The sequence below is a fragment of the Osmerus mordax genome, chromosome 11, assembly GCF_038355195.1.
Source record: "Osmerus mordax isolate fOsmMor3 chromosome 11, fOsmMor3.pri, whole genome shotgun sequence".
In the NCBI taxonomy this organism is placed as follows: domain Eukaryota; kingdom Metazoa; phylum Chordata; class Actinopteri; order Osmeriformes; family Osmeridae; genus Osmerus; species Osmerus mordax.
Window position 1 is genome coordinate 8,636,078 of NC_090060.1, and position 17,668 is coordinate 8,653,745.

General features: G+C 51.1%; 1 protein-coding gene across 1 annotated transcript in view; it reads right to left on the reverse strand.

The window, feature by feature from the left end:
- Positions 1-388: 388 nt before the first annotated feature.
- The window catches only part of numbl (NUMB like endocytic adaptor protein), a 29,600-nt gene continuing 12,320 nt past the window's right edge, over positions 389-17,668 (reverse strand). Inside the window, exons 2-9 of the mRNA XM_067246102.1 lie at positions 9,477-9,627; positions 8,401-8,475; positions 6,909-6,983; positions 5,782-5,922; positions 4,902-5,112; positions 4,499-4,768; positions 3,424-3,606; positions 389-3,331 (exon numbers count right to left, since the gene is read on the reverse strand). Of these exons, the coding sequence (XP_067102203.1) occupies positions 2,211-3,331; positions 3,424-3,606; positions 4,499-4,768; positions 4,902-5,112; positions 5,782-5,922; positions 6,909-6,983; positions 8,401-8,475; positions 9,477-9,602 (2,202 nt within the window). The 5' untranslated portion in view covers positions 9,603-9,627 and the 3' untranslated portion in view covers positions 389-2,210. The remainder of the gene's footprint in view (positions 3,332-3,423; positions 3,607-4,498; positions 4,769-4,901; positions 5,113-5,781; positions 5,923-6,908; positions 6,984-8,400; positions 8,476-9,476; positions 9,628-17,668) is intronic.

Below are 17,668 nucleotides of genomic sequence, written 5' to 3' on the forward strand. Positions count from 1 at the left end.
AGTCAGGCTTGGTGAACAGGATCCAAAGGCGAGACAGCAGTCACTCCCGAGAAAAAGAAAGTTGCTCAGTCTAAAACGGTACCAGATGATGTTAACTCTAAGTAGAACCCCACCATAACACACACATGCTAGAGACAGCATTGTGAGGGTTTCAAGGTACCGATGGAAAGGAGCACATTGATATGGAGGAAAGATATTTCACCCTGTGGACTGAGCTAAGCTGCAGTTCATGTTTAGATCCTGGAACTCCAGAAGCCCGCAGCATCTGAGACGCTGGTCCTGATCACAGGGAGATTATGACTGAACCAAGCACTTATTAGACAGAGCAGAAAAACATGGAGGCAGAGCAGAGTTTTAATATTATATTACTGTATTTATTTATCTTTGTACAATGTAATTACAATACAAATATGTAGGTTTAAATACAAAATTCTGTAAATAAAGATTAAAAATAAACTCCACTGGTTCATTAACGACTAAGCTATGGTTTACAATCAACGTTTATGAGGTACCTTAGTTTGCTTATTTTCAACATAATCAATCTACATGTTTTAATTCTGAGGAGCGTGCAAAAGTGGGATCCTTTGTGGGATTAGAGAAATAAAAACATCAATTTCTTGAGTGACAACATCTTCCTCCTATAGAGAGAAGGGAGAGGGAGGGATTTCTCTTTAAGAGGACAACTGATTGGTCCAAAACAAATACATGGGCCCCACAGAGTGGGGCTTTCTTTGGGCCAATCAAAAATAAATATTGTGTCACAGGAAGAGATCTGATTGGTTGATTAGGTCATGACAAGTTAATTACTAGAGAACCAGGAAGATTATGAATTTAAAAGTCTTTCTTCCCTCTACTCATCCTCCCTTCATTCTGTTCATTCTGTTGTTGATGTGAGTTCTCACCTGGACCTAAAACTCACTCCTCCTCTCTCTCATTCCAATCCCATGATTCTCCATGATTCTAACGTCCACAAACTCAATTCATTAAAAGTATGTCATCTTCGCATACCTTTCTCACATTCTGTTTTCTTTTTCTCCCATATTTCATGCATTCACTCTCTTTCTAGGTCTGTGCTTTGTCCCTTATCTGCTCCATGAAAGCATACCCCACCCATCCTTAGTCTGCTAGAGCGTGGCTCAACCCCCAGTCCTGCTGACCACCCATGGCCAGGTGACGACCCTGTATCTGACTCCAGTTATATTGATTTATCAATGCTGGAATGTAGTGCACCATAAGGACCAGTTACACAGTGTTCTGGAGTGATCCCTGTGGTAACAAGTGTTCTGGAGTGTTCCGTAGAGTTCCAGAGTGTTTCAGTTGGTTCCAGAGATTTACAGAGTTTTGCAGTGTTACGGATGTCTTGAGATACATATTTCCAGAGAGCACACCCCTGATAGAGTCCAGTGTTTCAGCCCTGCAATGTCCCAGAGCAGGGTCTTCTGTAGCCTGGGGACAAATACTTCCAGGGGCAGATTGACATGAAGGGTACTACATTGAGGGTGAAAAAGGCATGCTATTTACACTCTCTCCCACACACATCATACACTGCTCTGGATTGAATTAGCGGTCAGGACAATATGGCTGCAATTAGACAGTCATTCATTTAGTGACTCATATTCCCACAATGCCCCCCTCTTCACTTCACCTCATTGTCGAATCACAGCATTCGTTTCCCTTCCTTGATCCAGTTCAGCAAAAATAAATACAGGGAAAACAAACACTGTTTTAAAATAACCTCTCTCAAAATATAATTTAAACTTGTTAAAATCAAATATTAGAAACAAATAAATAAACTATTTTGTCCGTCAGTCAAATAAATCTTCTTATTGGTCATCATCCTTTTGGGTGAGAGGTCTTTACTTCAAGCCCTGTCATTGGCCAGTTAGTCAGGTCTCTCTCTGTTTATTGGCTTATTCTCACTGTGATGTTTTCGTGTTCTCCGGCTCCCCTTCCTCCTCCTCTTTAGACCTAACCCTGATGACAGCCAAACACGAGAAGCTATCTGAAGCAAAGCACAGGGTCAGGGGAATGGATTGAGAGGGGGATGACAAGAAAGGAGAATTGAGGAAGAAGAGAAGAGTCCAGCGATAGTTGGAAGGATGAGGCGAAGGGAGGGAGGAGAGAAAAAAGGGGAGAGGAGGTCCAGTCAGGTCTGGCCTGAGGAGAGTCTGTCAGCACTAATCACCAGGCCAAGGCTTCGGCTCGCCTGGTTAAAGCTCAATCTCAAAGGTCTTCTGCAGGTCGTTCGAGAACGGGTTGGGTGCCGCCTTTGGCTGCTGTGACGGTGGCGGCGTCTTGGTCTCCAGGGCGGCCCACTTAGCCTCAAACCGGTCTGCTTCCCCTGTAGCCGGGGTGGGCTGCAGCGCCTCCTGTGGCCAACCACTAGTACTGCAGCAGCCGTTGCTTGAAACGCTGCCGTTCTGCGTGACCATAACGCCGCTGGATGCGGAGGACACGGGGAGGCTGGGTGCCAGCCCGTTCATGGTGGGCGGGGCTCCAAAAGGCGGTGTGGGGAACCCGCTCGTATGAGGGGCGGAGCTAGGGTACCCATGGTGATGCCCGACACTGCCGAGTACGCCCGTTTTGCCTCCGGTCACGCACATGGAGGCCCCACCCACCGAGAAGACGTTGGCGACCATCTGGGAGGGTGTGATGCCCACCACGGGCACACTGGTGTTGGGGTAGGTCATGCTGCTGGCCAGCCCGGGGATGTAGCTTTGCACGAACGCAGGCTGGAGCGGCGGCTGACCGTAGAGACTCCCTGGAGTGGGGGTGGCATCGAACGCCAGGGGGAAGAGAGGCATGGAGCTTGGCAGGGGGGCACCGAGGAGGGGCACACCGGTCATTGTGGGCCCAGACATGGAGGGGACTGTCATGGAGGGCAGAGACATGGGAGGGCCAGACATCGGTGCCCCTGGCATGGAAGGCAGGGACATGGGGACTGGCATCGGTGGATTAGACATGCTGGCACCAGATATAAGGGACACAGACATAGGGGCACCTGACATAGGAGCGCTGGACATAGAAGAAAGTGACATGGGAGGAAGTGACATAGGAGCTGCTGACATGGAGGTAAGTGATATAGGAGGAAGTGAGATAGGAGGAGCTAACATAGCCGATCCTGGAGGGCCAGGAATGATGGGAATGGGCGGGGCAGGCTGGGAGGGGGCCAGGGTTGGGGGCGGGGTTGGCTGCTGGGCCCTGACAGCCTTTGCGACCTCCTCCAGCCAGCGCTCGGCCTCGGACGGCGTCCTCCTGTGCCCGCCCCCGTGGACGGTCATGGGGGGCGGGGACTGGATCGGAGGCTCCGCCTGCACCCAGGAAGAAGTAGCTGGGAGGGAGAGGAACAGGAAGTGAGTCACAAGAGAAGGAAGGAAAACACTGTGAATTTGAGTGAAAGTGGAGGGAAGTCTGGTGAGGTACCTTGCAGGGGAGCGGGCGGGGGGGGCAGGGCGGGGGGCACGCTGCAGGCTGGCACACCGTTGGCCGAGGAGTGGGGGTTGGAGAACAGCTCCTGGGAGGGCTTGGTGAAGGACGTGTTGATCTGGCTACAGAGAGCGTTGATGCCATCGGCCTCCCCCGGCAGTGACAGCTCCAGCTCTTGGACTAGAGAGAGAAGGGGGGGGGGGGGGGGGGGGTTAGCATCAAGTCAGAGATTCATTAATGATTTGAACACAGAGCAAACCAGGAGCCTCTCAGGGCCTGTGGTGTGTCCAGCACAGCAACACTGCTGCAGATCAATGGCGCAACACAGCAGGCCAACCTGACCCTGGCCAGCCGCTATAAATAGATTAGACATTTAATTCCCCTATCACTGTCCTATCCCTTACTGAGCTAAGCCAGAGAGAGAGAGAGAGAGAGAGAGAGAGAGAGAGAGAGAGAGAGAGAGAGAGAGAGAGAGAGAGCGGGAGAGAGAGAGAGAGAGAGAGACAGAGAAAGAGAGAGAGAGAGAGAGAGAGAGAGAGAGAGAGAGAGAGAGAGAGAGAGGAAGAGAGGAAGAGAGACATGGTAAGAGGGGGGTGAGTGGGATATGGAGCTTTGTAAAGCTCTGTGATTCTTAGGAAGGCAGCTGTGTGCAATCCAGCTGCACTCTACCTCTCCCTCCTTGCCCTTTCTCTCTGCTCCTCTCCTCCCTTCTCTCCTCACCTCCCTCCCATAGAGGCAGATGCATGTCTCTCTGGTGAGAGCAGAGCCTTCTGTTCCTACCAGCAGTGTCTTGTTATCTTTCTCTGGTCTCTCCTGAGGCACAGCTGTATGTCTCACACTCTACTGCTATGGCCTTGACTATGATGAAAGTGAGTGTGCTTCTCTGAGGCCCAGACAGCATGCCTGCCTGGATAACACACAATCAATACTAAATCAATACCTACATTGTTCCTTCAGAAAACCCGGGAACTGGGAAGGCAGTGGCATTGATTGTGTGTGTGTGTACATGTGTGTGTGTGTGTGCACACGCATAGACACACACACACACACAAGTCCAGGTGAACATGCTCACCAGGATTCTTTGTCTGGAAGTCAGTCTTGCGCTGCAGGGTGGAGGGCAGGTCGTTGAGGCGAAGCGACAGCTGGCGTTTAAACGGCGAGTTCTTCCCGCTGAGGGCGGGGAAGCCCCGGAATGAGCCCTGGCGGACCAGCTGCTCGATGGGGGCGTGGCGGCGAGGGATGGCGTGAGGGCCGCCAGGCTCCGCCCGCTCCACGGGGGAGGCCTCACTCTCTGGGGGGGAGGCGGAACCAGGAGGGAGGGCGGGGATGGCACAGGGGGTGTCTGGGGGGAGACAGGATCCGACGGGGATTAAGATGGCTGTACCAGAGGACTGCTATGACAGATTAGGCCCGGTCTGGGACTATGGACTACTTTCCTTAGACCGAGGCATTCTGGGAACCTGAGTCCTCCTCACCTTTCTTTTTCTCCTGCAGCTGTTTCATGATGTCATCTCGGTCGCTGCCCTGCTGGCTGCAGGAAGAGTTGACGCGGAAGGAGCCCTCGCGTACGAAGGAGGTGCGGCTGGCGTCGAAGGAGGCCGTGACGCCACACTCCTTCTCCCTTCGCTGCTTCCTCTCCAGGCAGGCCGCAAATGCACAACCCACAGCATGGCTCAGTCTCTCCCCCTGGTGGATGGGAGGCGCAACAGCAGCCTTTATCAATACTGGGCAGATCAATAACCATTGGTGACCAACCCTGACCTTAACATATCACGTGGCTCAGCACCACCTAGTGGACAGTCACCGTAACATATGGCGAGGCCAGTCATTCTCAATACTGGACTGATGTAAAGGAGATGGTTTAAGGAGCATCCTTTTCTGATGCTTTGGAGTTTACCTAGGCTTTATCTCAACAGTCTTTCCTACACACCAGTAGATGAACAGTGACCGGCATCACAGAAGCCCTGCTGGGAGAAGCTACTTGGGGGCCTTCTGTTAAAGTCTCATCACGCTCCCTCTATCTCTTTCCCTCTCTTCTATCCATCTCTCTCTCCATACAGATTGGAAGTAGATGACCCAAGAGTAGAGATTTGGAATAAATGACCCAGCCCAGGCAGTAATCCTGCCGTTAATCCATGGAGGCTCTGCCTGCATACCCCGGATTATTCATCTGTGTGTACAGTATCGCTGCATGTGTGTGTGTACATGTATACACTGTATGTGTGTGCATGTATGTCTACATGATGTCATGTATGTGTATGCTTGAAGTTTGTGTGTGTCTGTGCTTGTGTGACCATGAAGGAGTGAGTGTGTGTGTGTGTGCACACGCGCGCGCGTGTGTGTGCGTGAGCTCACCGAGTCCTTGAGCGCCATGAAGCAGTGACAGATCCACCGTCGGGTGGTGCCATCACGGCAGATGTAGGAGAAGGCCTTGTCATAGTTACGATCTGGAGCACAGAACGACACCTTCTCTATGGTCTGGTCCACAATGAGATCCTGGGGGGAGGGGGGGGAGGGGGGGGTGGAAGAGAGAGAGAGGGAGAGAGACAAAGAGATACAGATAGAGAGAGAGATGGAGAGAGACCTCAGGTTATAAATGAAGGTTGTGGTGTCCTGGTGACCTTGTCTGACTGTAACCTATAGGTACCCCCCGCCCTTGTTGGGAAACAAGCGAGGGAAGGGGACGAATGGAAAGAAAGACAAAAGTGGGATCCCACACACACGGACTTCCTTCCTCCCCTCTTTCTGAGGAGAGTGAGGGAGGAGAAAAAAAGGATAAGAACGGAGAGTGAGATCAGTCCATTCATAGCGGGCCAATTAGTGGATGAAGGCAGACTAGTTCAGAGGTGACAGACTGTTCATGTAAGAGTCTTGGAGAGGGGACAGAGAAAGGTCTGAGGGTGTGTGTGTGTGTCAGGGTTGTGGTGGGTGGAGGTTAAGGTGCAGAGTTCTGGGTAATATCTGTGTCTGTTGACGTTTATTTCTGTCAGTAGGAAGGGGCCAGTGACTCGAGCTGACATGGTAGCATGGTGGGGGAGGGGGGTGTAGAAGAGTAGAGGATGAGGGGGTCATAATAGAAAGAGAAGGGAGTGGGGTTGGGGTGGGGTGATGAGGGTTTTACGGACTTTGCTGACTCAAAGACAGAGAGGCTTACAGGAAGAGGGGAGGAGGGGGGAGGTTGTCGGTAAACGGGGGAGAGAGGAGGATAAGAGAGGTGAGGGGAGAGGAGGGGTCATGTGTCACCACACTGGAAACAAGAAGAGTGCTCTGTAAGACCCTTGTTCTTCACTCTACGGTCTCTTTGTGTGTGTGTGTTCCTGTCTGTCTGCCCCCTCAGCTCCAGCCTTTCAATCTAAAGCCTCCTCCTGTCACCCTGGCGGATCAACAAGCTCATCAGGCACGGCAGGAACACTCGCGTGGAGCTCCTTCTGCTCATCAACATGGGACCAGACTGAGCAGTTCACTCGCACACACACACTTACCTTTGTTTTGTCATCCACCACCCTGAGTCCATCTGCTGAAACCCACAGGACGGCTTTGACTGTCTTCTTACCACTCTGGAGAGAGAGAGAGAGAGAGAGAGAGAGAGAGAGAGAGAGAGAGAGAGAGAGAGAGAGAGAGAGAGAGAGAGAGAGAGAGAGAGAATTGAATATATCACACAGTGCCTTACTCCCTACTGCAGCTAGCCCGTAGCAGTAGGGTGTTTAATGCTGGGTGGGAGGGAGGCTGCAGGGCTGAGGGGCTAGCAGGGGGTAGGGGGCATGGGCAGGGTGAGCCAGCTGGCACTACCCCAGGGCTCTCCAGAGGAGGGCACTACCCAGCACCAGAACAGCAGTACTAAAAATACCCACTCAATAAAACAGTACCGGCACTGCCTGCCTGCATGACACACTGTATGTGTAAGAGAGAAGGAGGGGGAGAGGGGAGTGTGTGTGTGTGTGTGTGTGGGGGGGGGGTGACACAGGGATAGTTGCGGGAAATAAAAGCATGACAAAGTGGGTGAGTCCTGCAGAGAGAACGATGAAAGGATGACAGGAGACAAGCATATGAAAAAAGTATGTTTGGATGAAGGAGTGAGGAGAAGGGGAGTGTGAGTAGAGCTGAGTGACTATGGCTGGTTTGGAACAGACAGGCATCACTGCAACCCAGGGGAGGGAGGGAGGGGGAGGGTGGAAACATAAAAGAGGGAATGAAATGGCAAGTGGAATGAGCATGGGGAGTGAGGGATGAAGGAAGGGGAGAATTAAAATAGCAGAGGGGGCAGACATGCTGATGAGGAGGAAAAATCTGAAACACACATAAACACACTCACACAAATAAATACACACACAAACACGCACAGTTATCTTGCTGAGCAGTGGACAAAGCCAGAAGAACAGAATAGAGGGATGAAAAAGAGGGATAGAAAAGAGGGATAGAATAGAGAGATAGAATAGAGAGATGGACCATCACATGAAGTAATAAACATGCAGGCAGCAGAACAGAGGCTCTGTCTCCAGGCTGCTCCTGGGGGGTTGATGGGAGGGGAGATGGGTCTAAGCTGGGGGTGTCCAGGCCCTCTCTGACCCTCTGCTTCCCCTGGGGGGAGGGGGGGGGGCATGCCTGGGGGCCCGCTGGCCCTCTACTAGCATCCTCCTGCCAATCTAGATGTTCCATAGAGTGTAGCCCGGGAGAGTGTGTGTGTCTGTTTATCTCGATGTGTGTGTGTGTGACCATGTCACACTGTTCGCACGGTCCCTGGCGAGCCTGTCTTCCCAGGGGGCCGAGCACCAGCGAGGGGAAGAAGGGTAGATGGAGGAGGGATGGAGGGAGGGACGGAAGCAGGAGGCCTGAGATAAATAGATAGATGCGCAGCTCCACATCTGTGAGCCCCCAGCAGGGGGTTAGAGAGGAGAGGAGGAGGAGGAGAGAGAGAGGAAATCGCGGGAGGGATGGAGCGATAAGAGAGAAAAATATCTACGGAGAGATACTCACAACTTTGAGCTTTTTGACGGCCTCCTCACAGACATGCATCCCTCTGGATTCCTCCACTTCCACCAGGCCCAGGTACTGCAGAGAAGGATGGGGGAGGGGGAGGGGGGGTGCAGAATAAAACACTGCCCTTATTGATTTGAATGGTACACATAAATTAATAGAGAGGAAGAGGAGGGTGAGGAAAGGAGTGGAGAAGAGGGGAGTGAAGAAGAGAAGAGGGGAGTGAAGAAGAGACATCCCCATCTAGCCGGAGCTAACCAAGGAGACAAACCCCAGGTTAGAGAGGGAAAGAGAGTGCAGAAAAAGGTATTTCTCTACCTTTTACTGAGTTTATTCTTAGCCTCAGAGAAAAAATACTTTCATATGTGTGTGTGTGTGTGTGTGTGCATGTGTGTCATCCAGTTCCATATTTGGTGCAGAACTGTAGACGGGAGTTAGCTTCAGAAGATTGAGTGAGCAGGAGAGATGAGGAGAGATGGGACACGAGAGAGAAAGAGAGAGAGAGAGAAAGAGGGGTAGACCATGCCACAGTATTGACTCCTGGAGCTAGTTCCACTTTACTGTTAATTTATCTGCTGGCTCTCTGCAGCACAGCATGCCAGCAGGGGTATTTTCCATTAGAAAACCCCTCCCTCTCTTGCTCTCTTTCTCCCTCTCGTTCTTTCTCTCCTCTATTCTCCCTCTCATTTTATACATCTCTCTTCCCTCCCACATCGATTGCCCCCTTGTATTTCTACTTTCTCTCTCTCTTTCACCACTGTACTAGCTCTGTTCCTCCCTCTCTCTGACCACCATCATCACTCTCTCTCTCTTTCTGACCTCATTACCTACCCCTGTGTCTCTTTACCTCTCCTTCTATCAGCTCTCCACTCCTCTCCTCCCTCTCCCTCTGCCCTGGGAGGCTGTGCGGTTGTGTGTGTCGTGGTCGAGTGGTTGTGTTTGTAGTCATTGTGTTGGGTATCTGATCGGTCCCTGGTCAGATTCCAGTCAGGCTGAGTTGAGGTTGATGTCAGATTAAGGTGGGGCTAAGGTCTGTTCAAGGTCGGGTTAAGGCGGTTAGTGTTATTGGTCCTTACCCTGACAGGGAAGTTGCACTTGCCCCTGCGGACGGCCTCCTCGTCAGCCTGCCACTGGTGCGGCCTGCTGGCCTCCGGGACGTAGCTGGGCTTCTTCCTCCGCAGGCTCTGGCGTAGCTTGTTCATCTCCGGGGTCTGTGGCTCCCTGTTACTACGGAAACCCAGAGGGGGAGAGAGAGAGGGGGGGAGGGGTTAGAATGAGTGTGGCATCCTTAGGGTGGGTTTGAGGTTGGGCAGAGGAAGGTGAGATGGGGGAGATGCAGCACTTATCATCCTCTTCACCATCATCCAGCTCCTCATTATTATCTTCAACATCATCATCCTCACACATATTTATAAACCCATTACTGCAGATTTATGGGGTGTATGTTTCGTCCAATCAGAGCCACGAGCAATCTACCCCCCCCCTTCCCCCTCTAGACACTAGAGGAAAGAATGTTCTGTTGTGGTGCCAACCGAACCCAGATGGTTCACTTTGAACCCAGCACAGAACCACTGTGAGCACAGTAAACACACACACACACACACCGTGAAAGTATCCACACACATATGTAAAAACAAATACACACACAGACACACTCTTCCCCCATATCGTAATTAGGACATCCACTGGCCTGCTTTGTGCTGGTAATGTAAGCCACCACCAGCATAATGAGACATGACACTATCAAAACAACAACCTGTTTAAATATGCTAATGACAGTTTTCATGCATCACATCCTTGTTTCGCTCTTCAACTAGAACTACTAAGCCAGAAAAATATCTGTCCTTCTCTCCCTCCCTCTCTTCTTTCTCTTTCTCATTCTCCTCTCCTCTTAGTTCACTGTCTCTTTCTCTGTCCCTCACTCCCTTCTCCTCTCCTTCCACTCTCTTTCAATCTCCCCCATTGTAGCTCTCGCTTCTCTCTTCTCTATCCTCTCTTTCGTTTGAATGCTGCCTCTCCATGTTTCTCAGACCATCCAGCCAGTTATCTTACCGTCTGTTGGAGCGGGAGGGCATCTTTCCAGGGGTCTGAGCTGAACTAATCCAACGTCTGAAGGTAGAGGTACTAGAGATCCTCAATACTTCCCTTATATCAAGGCCATGCTATCTACCACCCACACACACACCCACTCACACACCCACACACCCACCCACACACATACCCACTCACACACACACACACACTCACACACCCACCCACAGCTTCCCATAATCTGTGCCACATCAAGGGTAACAGGTGTGAGACACCGCCCAGAGCAAGTGCTAGTTAGCGACGCGTGTCGCCTTACACGCACACGCACACACACACGCATTCATACTTGATTACACACGTCTCTAAAAGAGCTCTGAGTGGTCTTACTCATCCCTTGCTGGCATTGCTGGCATGGTTGGTATGGACCCCTGCCAGTTTGCAGGTCCCTTAGGGGGCAGAGTAGACAGCAAGGCACGCTTGTGTATGGGTAAGTGTGTAAGTGTGCATGTGTGTTTGTGTGTGTAGGCCCGGGCACTGTGCCAACTGCCTGGCACCTGTCTGGAGCCTGCCCATGGAGCTTGGGGGCAGGAAAGCTTCTGGTGACAGATAACCAGGGAGGGGCAGGGCATGGGGGGTAAATGCCGGGGGAGGAGAGAGCAGGGAATGGGGGAGGGGTGATTACGAGGAAAAAGAGAGGAGGTAAGGGAGAGCTCCAGTGTGAGTGTGTGGGTGTGCGTGTGTCTGGGAGGGATTAGGGTGGGAAAGGGAGAAGCTGAGAGGCATACATACAGAATGATGGAGAGAGAGTTAACAGTACTGAAAAAGTGGGACATGAGAAAGCAAAGGCAGAAAGGAGCGGGCGAGGGAGGAGAAGTGAGGGAGAGAGGATCCAAAGAGGAAGTGGGAGAGGAGAGAAAGAAACAGGACAAAAACACAGAGGAACAGAGAAAAGGGAGGAGAAAGATCCTTTCATTTCTATCTCTCAGTTCTCTACTCTGATTGGGGTCACAGTGTTTTAGAGTTGTGCCTCTTTCTGACAGTTTTCCCCAGGGGAGAGCCCCAGCCCCAGCCTCAGTTCCAGCCCCAGTTCATCCCAGACCCAGCCTCAGTTCCAGCCCCAGTTCCATCTCGGCCCCAGCCCCAGCCTCAGTTCCATCCCAGCCCCAGCCCCAGTTCCATCCCAGCCCCAGCCCCAGTTCCATCTCAGCCCCAGCCCCAGCCTCAGTTCCATCCCAGCCCCAGCCCCAGTTCCATCCCAGCCCCAGCCTCAGTTCCACCCCAGCCCCAGTTCCATCCCAGCCCCAGTTCCATCCCAGCCCCAGTTCCATCCCAGCCCCAGCCCCAGTTCCATCCCAGCCCCAGCCCCAATCTCAGTTCCATCCCAGCCTCAGTTCCATCCCAGCCCCAGCCCCAGGTCCATCCCAGCCACAGCCCCAGCCTTGGCCCCAGTCCCTTCCCCAGCAACAGGGTACGTTTTCATCTGTGAGCATTGCCAGCCTGGCCCAGCCCAGACCAGTTGAACCCCAGCCTCTCTTTACTGTCTGGTACAGATGTCTGTATCAGGGCAGGATGAGGGATTAGAACCCTAGCATCAGGGAGGACTAACAGTCACCTATGCTTGCCACTTGCTAACAAGAATCACACAAACATCAAGCAACAAAATAGCAAAGCCTTCCATTGCACTGCTATGAGCTCACCTCCCAATGAGAAACAGCTGGAGTTCACAGTTTTACACAGATATAGAAAGACCGAGAGAGAGAGAGAGACACACACAGAGAGAGAGAGGGGGGGGGGGAGAGAGAGAGAGAGGGGGGGGGGAGAGAGAGAGAGAGAGAGCAAGAGAGAGAGAAGGGGACCAAAACAACTTTACCATAACCTATAAATCAAATTTAGTAATATCATTCTCCCATTCTTCTTCGTCTATCTTTCTCTCCATTCTCAAAAACATCTTCAGCACTTTAAATTAGGAAAGGGTTTTCCTAAATCAATCCATGTAGTATAGCAACCAAATGTAGACCATCTTCCTCTAATTCTCTCCATCCTCGTTCAACTCCTCTCTCTCCCTTCTGCCCCCCCCCCCCTCCAATTACCTCTCTCTTCCTCCCCGTCCTCTGTTGGCTATGGGTCAATTATATATTTACTCTGACCGTCCTGTCCGTTCTACTGGTGAAATGAGCTCTAGTCTATACAGACTAAACTGTTAGCTTTCTCTCAAACCTGTATGCACTGTGTGTGTGTGTGTGTGTGTGTGTGTGTGTGTGTGTGTGTGTGTGTGTGTGTGTGCGTGTGTGTGGGTGTGTGTGGGTGTGTGTGTTGACTGTGTTAGCTCAGTGTTGGACAGCAGTTTGACAAGTTGTTTGTACTGGCAGAGTGTGGCAGCCCTCTGGAACCAGCTGTTCCCTATTCTAACATACACACACACACACATGTATATCCTGACCCTGCTAGTGCCACCAGTTTACACACACCCAAACTAGCACCACAATCTACAGCAGAAATACACCAGTACACACATCTTTCCATTGATCTCTTACTCATCTACCCTTTATACCTACTCCTCACTCTCCCTAACCTTCTCCCACTCTCGCCCACCCCCCCTCACACAGACCTGTTTCCTTATGGATGTCTAGTAACAGTTACTTCCCAAGGCCTAATTAGATTTCAACAGGGGCTTCATATGCACACACACACAGACACACAAAGACACCATGCCCTTCCTCATAGGCTTGTGGGAAGGAGGCTTGTGGGAAGGAGGTCAGGACAAATTCAATTAGTGATCAGGACTGGTGGGTTGGCATAATGAGCCTGACTTCTGACCCTTGATCCCTGCACCAGTGCACTCTGGGATTCCATTCCAATGTTGCTAGGGAACAATCGTCACAACAACAGGTGGGACAAGGCATCAGTTTGTAGGAAGGAGAATATCTCTGTCTTCAGACATATCCAGACTACACCTGACACTGCATCTACAGGTACACTTCATACTGAACACACACAACTGCTAGCAATGTGTGTGTGTAGGGCAGGTCTCCAATATGAAGACTAGAGAATCTGAAGGCAGTGATTCACTGGCATCTCGAATCAAAACATCTGCTTTACTCACCAACCAACTGCTCTGTGAACACCATGACTCATCATGGACACACACCTTTGCCCCTAGGGTCTATTTCCATCTCTGTACTCCTGATCTCATTGTCTCATCTCCCTCTACCAATACTACTGTCTGTATGTCCACCACAGTGAAGTGTGGTGTTGCATGAGTGTGTGTGTGTGTCTTTTCCAACCTGGAGATTAACAAGAAAACTCCTAAATCCCCCTGTGGCCTTGAAGCAGCGGGCAGGACAGGCAGAGCGGGCACAGCAGCTTGTGCGTCTGGTGTGTGTGAGTGCGTGTGTGTGTGTGAGTGCGTGTGTGTGTGTGAGTGTGTTTGTGAAAGAGAGGAAAAAGGTTGTGTGAAAAAGAGTGTGTGTGCGTGTCTTTGTATCTGTGTGCTAATTATGTTTTTCCAACCCTAAGTTCCTGATGCAGAATTGATGTGCACACACTCACCCGCACACACAAACACACTCACCCGCACACACAAACACTCTCACCCACACACACAAACACACAAACTTGCATGAGCAAAGTATAACACTCAGTAGGCAGCCATGACATCATGCAGACCCTGTTGAGCTTTCTAACAGTGCAAATATCACCTCTGCCCTCTCCCATATCCCCCTGTCCTCTCGTCTCCCTCTCTCACTCCTTTCTCCCATATTCCTCTCTTCTCTCCTCCACCTCCCTCTCTCACACTTCACTTTCTTTCTCTTTCACTCTCTCTCTTTCTTTCTCCCACTCATTATTTCACAGGAAATCACGAAGCACGTCTAACACCATTCTCCTTTTTTCCCCCTTTTCTCTGAGAAAAGAAAAGTGAGTTTCGCCAAAACAGTCCCACCCTCCTGCTAGGCTTGGCTTGGCCCCAGAGATTCAGTAACGTCTCTTTGTCATGAAGACATCCCTAAAGCATGCCATGTCACACATACACACACAAACTCTCTCTTCTCCTGCATAAACAAATGTTGCTGAGCTGTGTGTGTATCACGGGTGTGGCCAGTAATCCTCTCCATATGGACGCTAGGCTAATGCAGCTGCTAAGACTATTAGCGTGTATGAGCCGGTGGATACACTCTCCATGGTCCATCAGTTTTGCCAGCTGCTGAAATCACCAGAGCCAGAAACCTGATGCTAAAGCTAGTGCACCAACTCAGAATCAACAGCCAGATTGCACACTTACCCAGAACCAGCAGCCTAATGCTAATGCTAAAGCTAGCGCACTAACCCAGAACCAAGGGTGTGCCGCTAACGGCCAATGCTAGCGTGCTACAGCTAACCCCTGAGTAGACTGTGGTATTGACTTGTGGGAGCAGCTAGCTAGCAGAAACAGGGTCAACCCCTGTAGTTGTGCAAAAAAACTAGTCCAGCGTACTACAGAGACTAACTCTACAGTTGACCCACTTGTCACAAAAAATTACACACACAAACATCTGTGCACAAACCTACAAACATGCACACACACACACACACACACCCTCCCCAGCTGCAAACTCACCTGAGTTCGATGGCCTCCCCCATCTCACAGCTGGAGCTCATCTCAGAGCGGACAGAGCGGCGGCAAGAGAGAGCGAGCGAGAGCGAGGGCAGAGGAAGGAGAGATGGAGAGAGGGCGACGGGCAGCTGAGAGAGCAGAGCGATGGAGAGAATGGTGCAGTCGACGCAGAGAGAACGTGATGAAAACCAGCTTTGAGCGCGGGATCGCTGAGAGAGGAGAGAGCCCCACCTCTTCTTAAGGGATTAACTTGGAGAAGGCGACCGCTCGCGTTGACACACACACACACACACACACACATGCAGCCTACCTTTACACACACAGCCAGCGTTCACACCCCACTGTCCCTGTGTGTGTGTGGGGGGGGTGCCTATATACACAGAGACACACGCACTTCCAGAGAAACACACACAACAGTTGTCTGGTCTGAGGAGTCAGTAAGCTGGACGTTTCCGTTTCAGAATCCCAAAATCGCGGATGAGAGGAGAGCAGGGAGGACGAGACACCGAGCGATGGAGGGAACGAGAGCGAGGGTTAGTGAAAAGGAGAGGGAGGGTGGGAGAGAGGGAGGGAGGGAGGGAGGGAGGAGAAGTGATTATACAGGGCAGGCAGTGACACAGTTTCAGGGGTCCATCTGTGAAGCCCAGCAAGGGCAGACAGACCATGGCTGGGTCATGACTGGGACTGGAGCTGGGGCTAGGTCAGGACCAAGGATGGAGCTAGGGCAGGGGCTGGGGCTGGGGCAGAGGCTGGGGCAGGGGCTGGGGCCAGGCCAGGGCCCGAACCGGCGCTGGAGCTGGGACAGGGGCTGGGTCAGGACCATGCTAGGGCTAGTGGTATTGAGGCTTGGACTGGGAGGTTATGGTTGGGGCTCTAGGGGGAGATGGGAGGTTAGTGTTGGTGCTTTGAGCTTGGGCAAGGTGGTTAAGGTTGGGGCTAGGACTGGGAGGCATGGAAGCTGGAGCTCGTAGTGATAGATTAGGGGTTATGGGGCATTGAAGCTGGGGCTTGGGCCACTAAGCTGTTTAGCACTAAACACAACAACAGAGGTAGAGATGGAGATAAAGATACACAGAATACAATCCTTGTCCTCTCTTGCAAGCCAGTACATATAGAGCACAGACAGGAAACGAGAGATACCGGTACCTCTAAAAATAGAGACAGAGAAGGATGCGCAGAACAGGAGAGGAGGAAGGAAGGATGGAATTAAAAACAGAGGATAAGTAGAGGAGACAGAATGAGACAGACACAGGTTTATGCAAAGACAGTGCCTCTGTTTGCCTGTGTGTGTGCGCATGTGTTTGTGTGTGTAGGTATGTTTGTGTAGAATTAGTGTTTTTATTTGTGTATGTCGACTGTGTTGATTATGTTAGTGTGTATGTGTGTGTGTTGTGTAACCACTCCAGATTAGCCTGCTAGCTCCCTATGTGTAACTGTCTCGTGTTGCTGGCTCATATAAGCCTATTTATACTACAGTTATGGAACACTGTGACCTCACATCCTGTGGTGTCAGGAAACATTATTCAACATCCTTAAAGCTCCTTAAAACACCTTCCAGGTTGGTTTTACACCACATGCACACACACCCATACAGACCATGAGTTCATCTGAGAATGCTTGTGACTGTTCACACGTTGCCACGGTAGCCTGTTTCTGAGTCAAAACAACATATGGGTCTTAAAGAACATAATGCATGATGTGAGTCATATCTCTCTGTGGACTGGCACCTCCAAAATGAGAGCCCTGTGTATGATATTTATATTCTACTTTTCCTACTGAGTTGGAGTTGGTCCTGGCCCACAATGAAATGACAGCCCAGCTCAGCCCAGCCCAGTGTAGCCTAGCCAGCAACGAGAAGTTTTGTGCAGGGGAGTGTGTGTAGGTGTGCATATATAGGTAGGTGTGGGTGTGTTGGTTTGTGTGGTGTGGATGTGTTGGGCTGTGTGTGGTATACGTCTAGGAATGTGTGTGGTGCGCATATAGGGGTGCATGGTGTTTGTGTGGTGTGTGTGTATGGATGTGTGGTAAAAGGTGTGTGTAGGTGTAACTAGCGGTGAGTGTTATGTGTGTGTAGGGGTATGTGGTGTGTGTGTAGGGGTGTGTATGGTGTTGACCCCAGGTCCAGAGCACCATCGAGCGTCCTGGGTGAGAACTCCTCCCCCTGACCCAGATGAGGCCCTGTAACCCGGCAACCAGGACCACACATTCTGCACACACACATGACTATACACACACTCTCACTATTACTTTCTCTCCCTATCTCTCTCCTGCTCTCTCTCCCTCTCTTTTTCTCTGTTTCACAATGACTCTCTATGACTGTCTTTCCCTCTTTCTCTCTCACCTACAGTCCTCTCTCTCCCCTTTACTCTCTCTCACACACCTAGTAGTAATAGGCATTAAACACCCCCTGCAAACCCGGCTTTAACTGAGTCTAGTCTGCTAAAGTATAAACCATCAATCCCAGAATGCATCTCTGCAGAAAAAGACCCTCCAGCTGGTACATACATCAGTCACACACACACACACACACTGCAGTAACCTACTTCTACTCAGTCAGTTACAGTCAGGTTAGATCCCAGCTCCTTTCATCACCCACGCCAACACACAGACACATATACTGACACACACACACACACACACACTCAC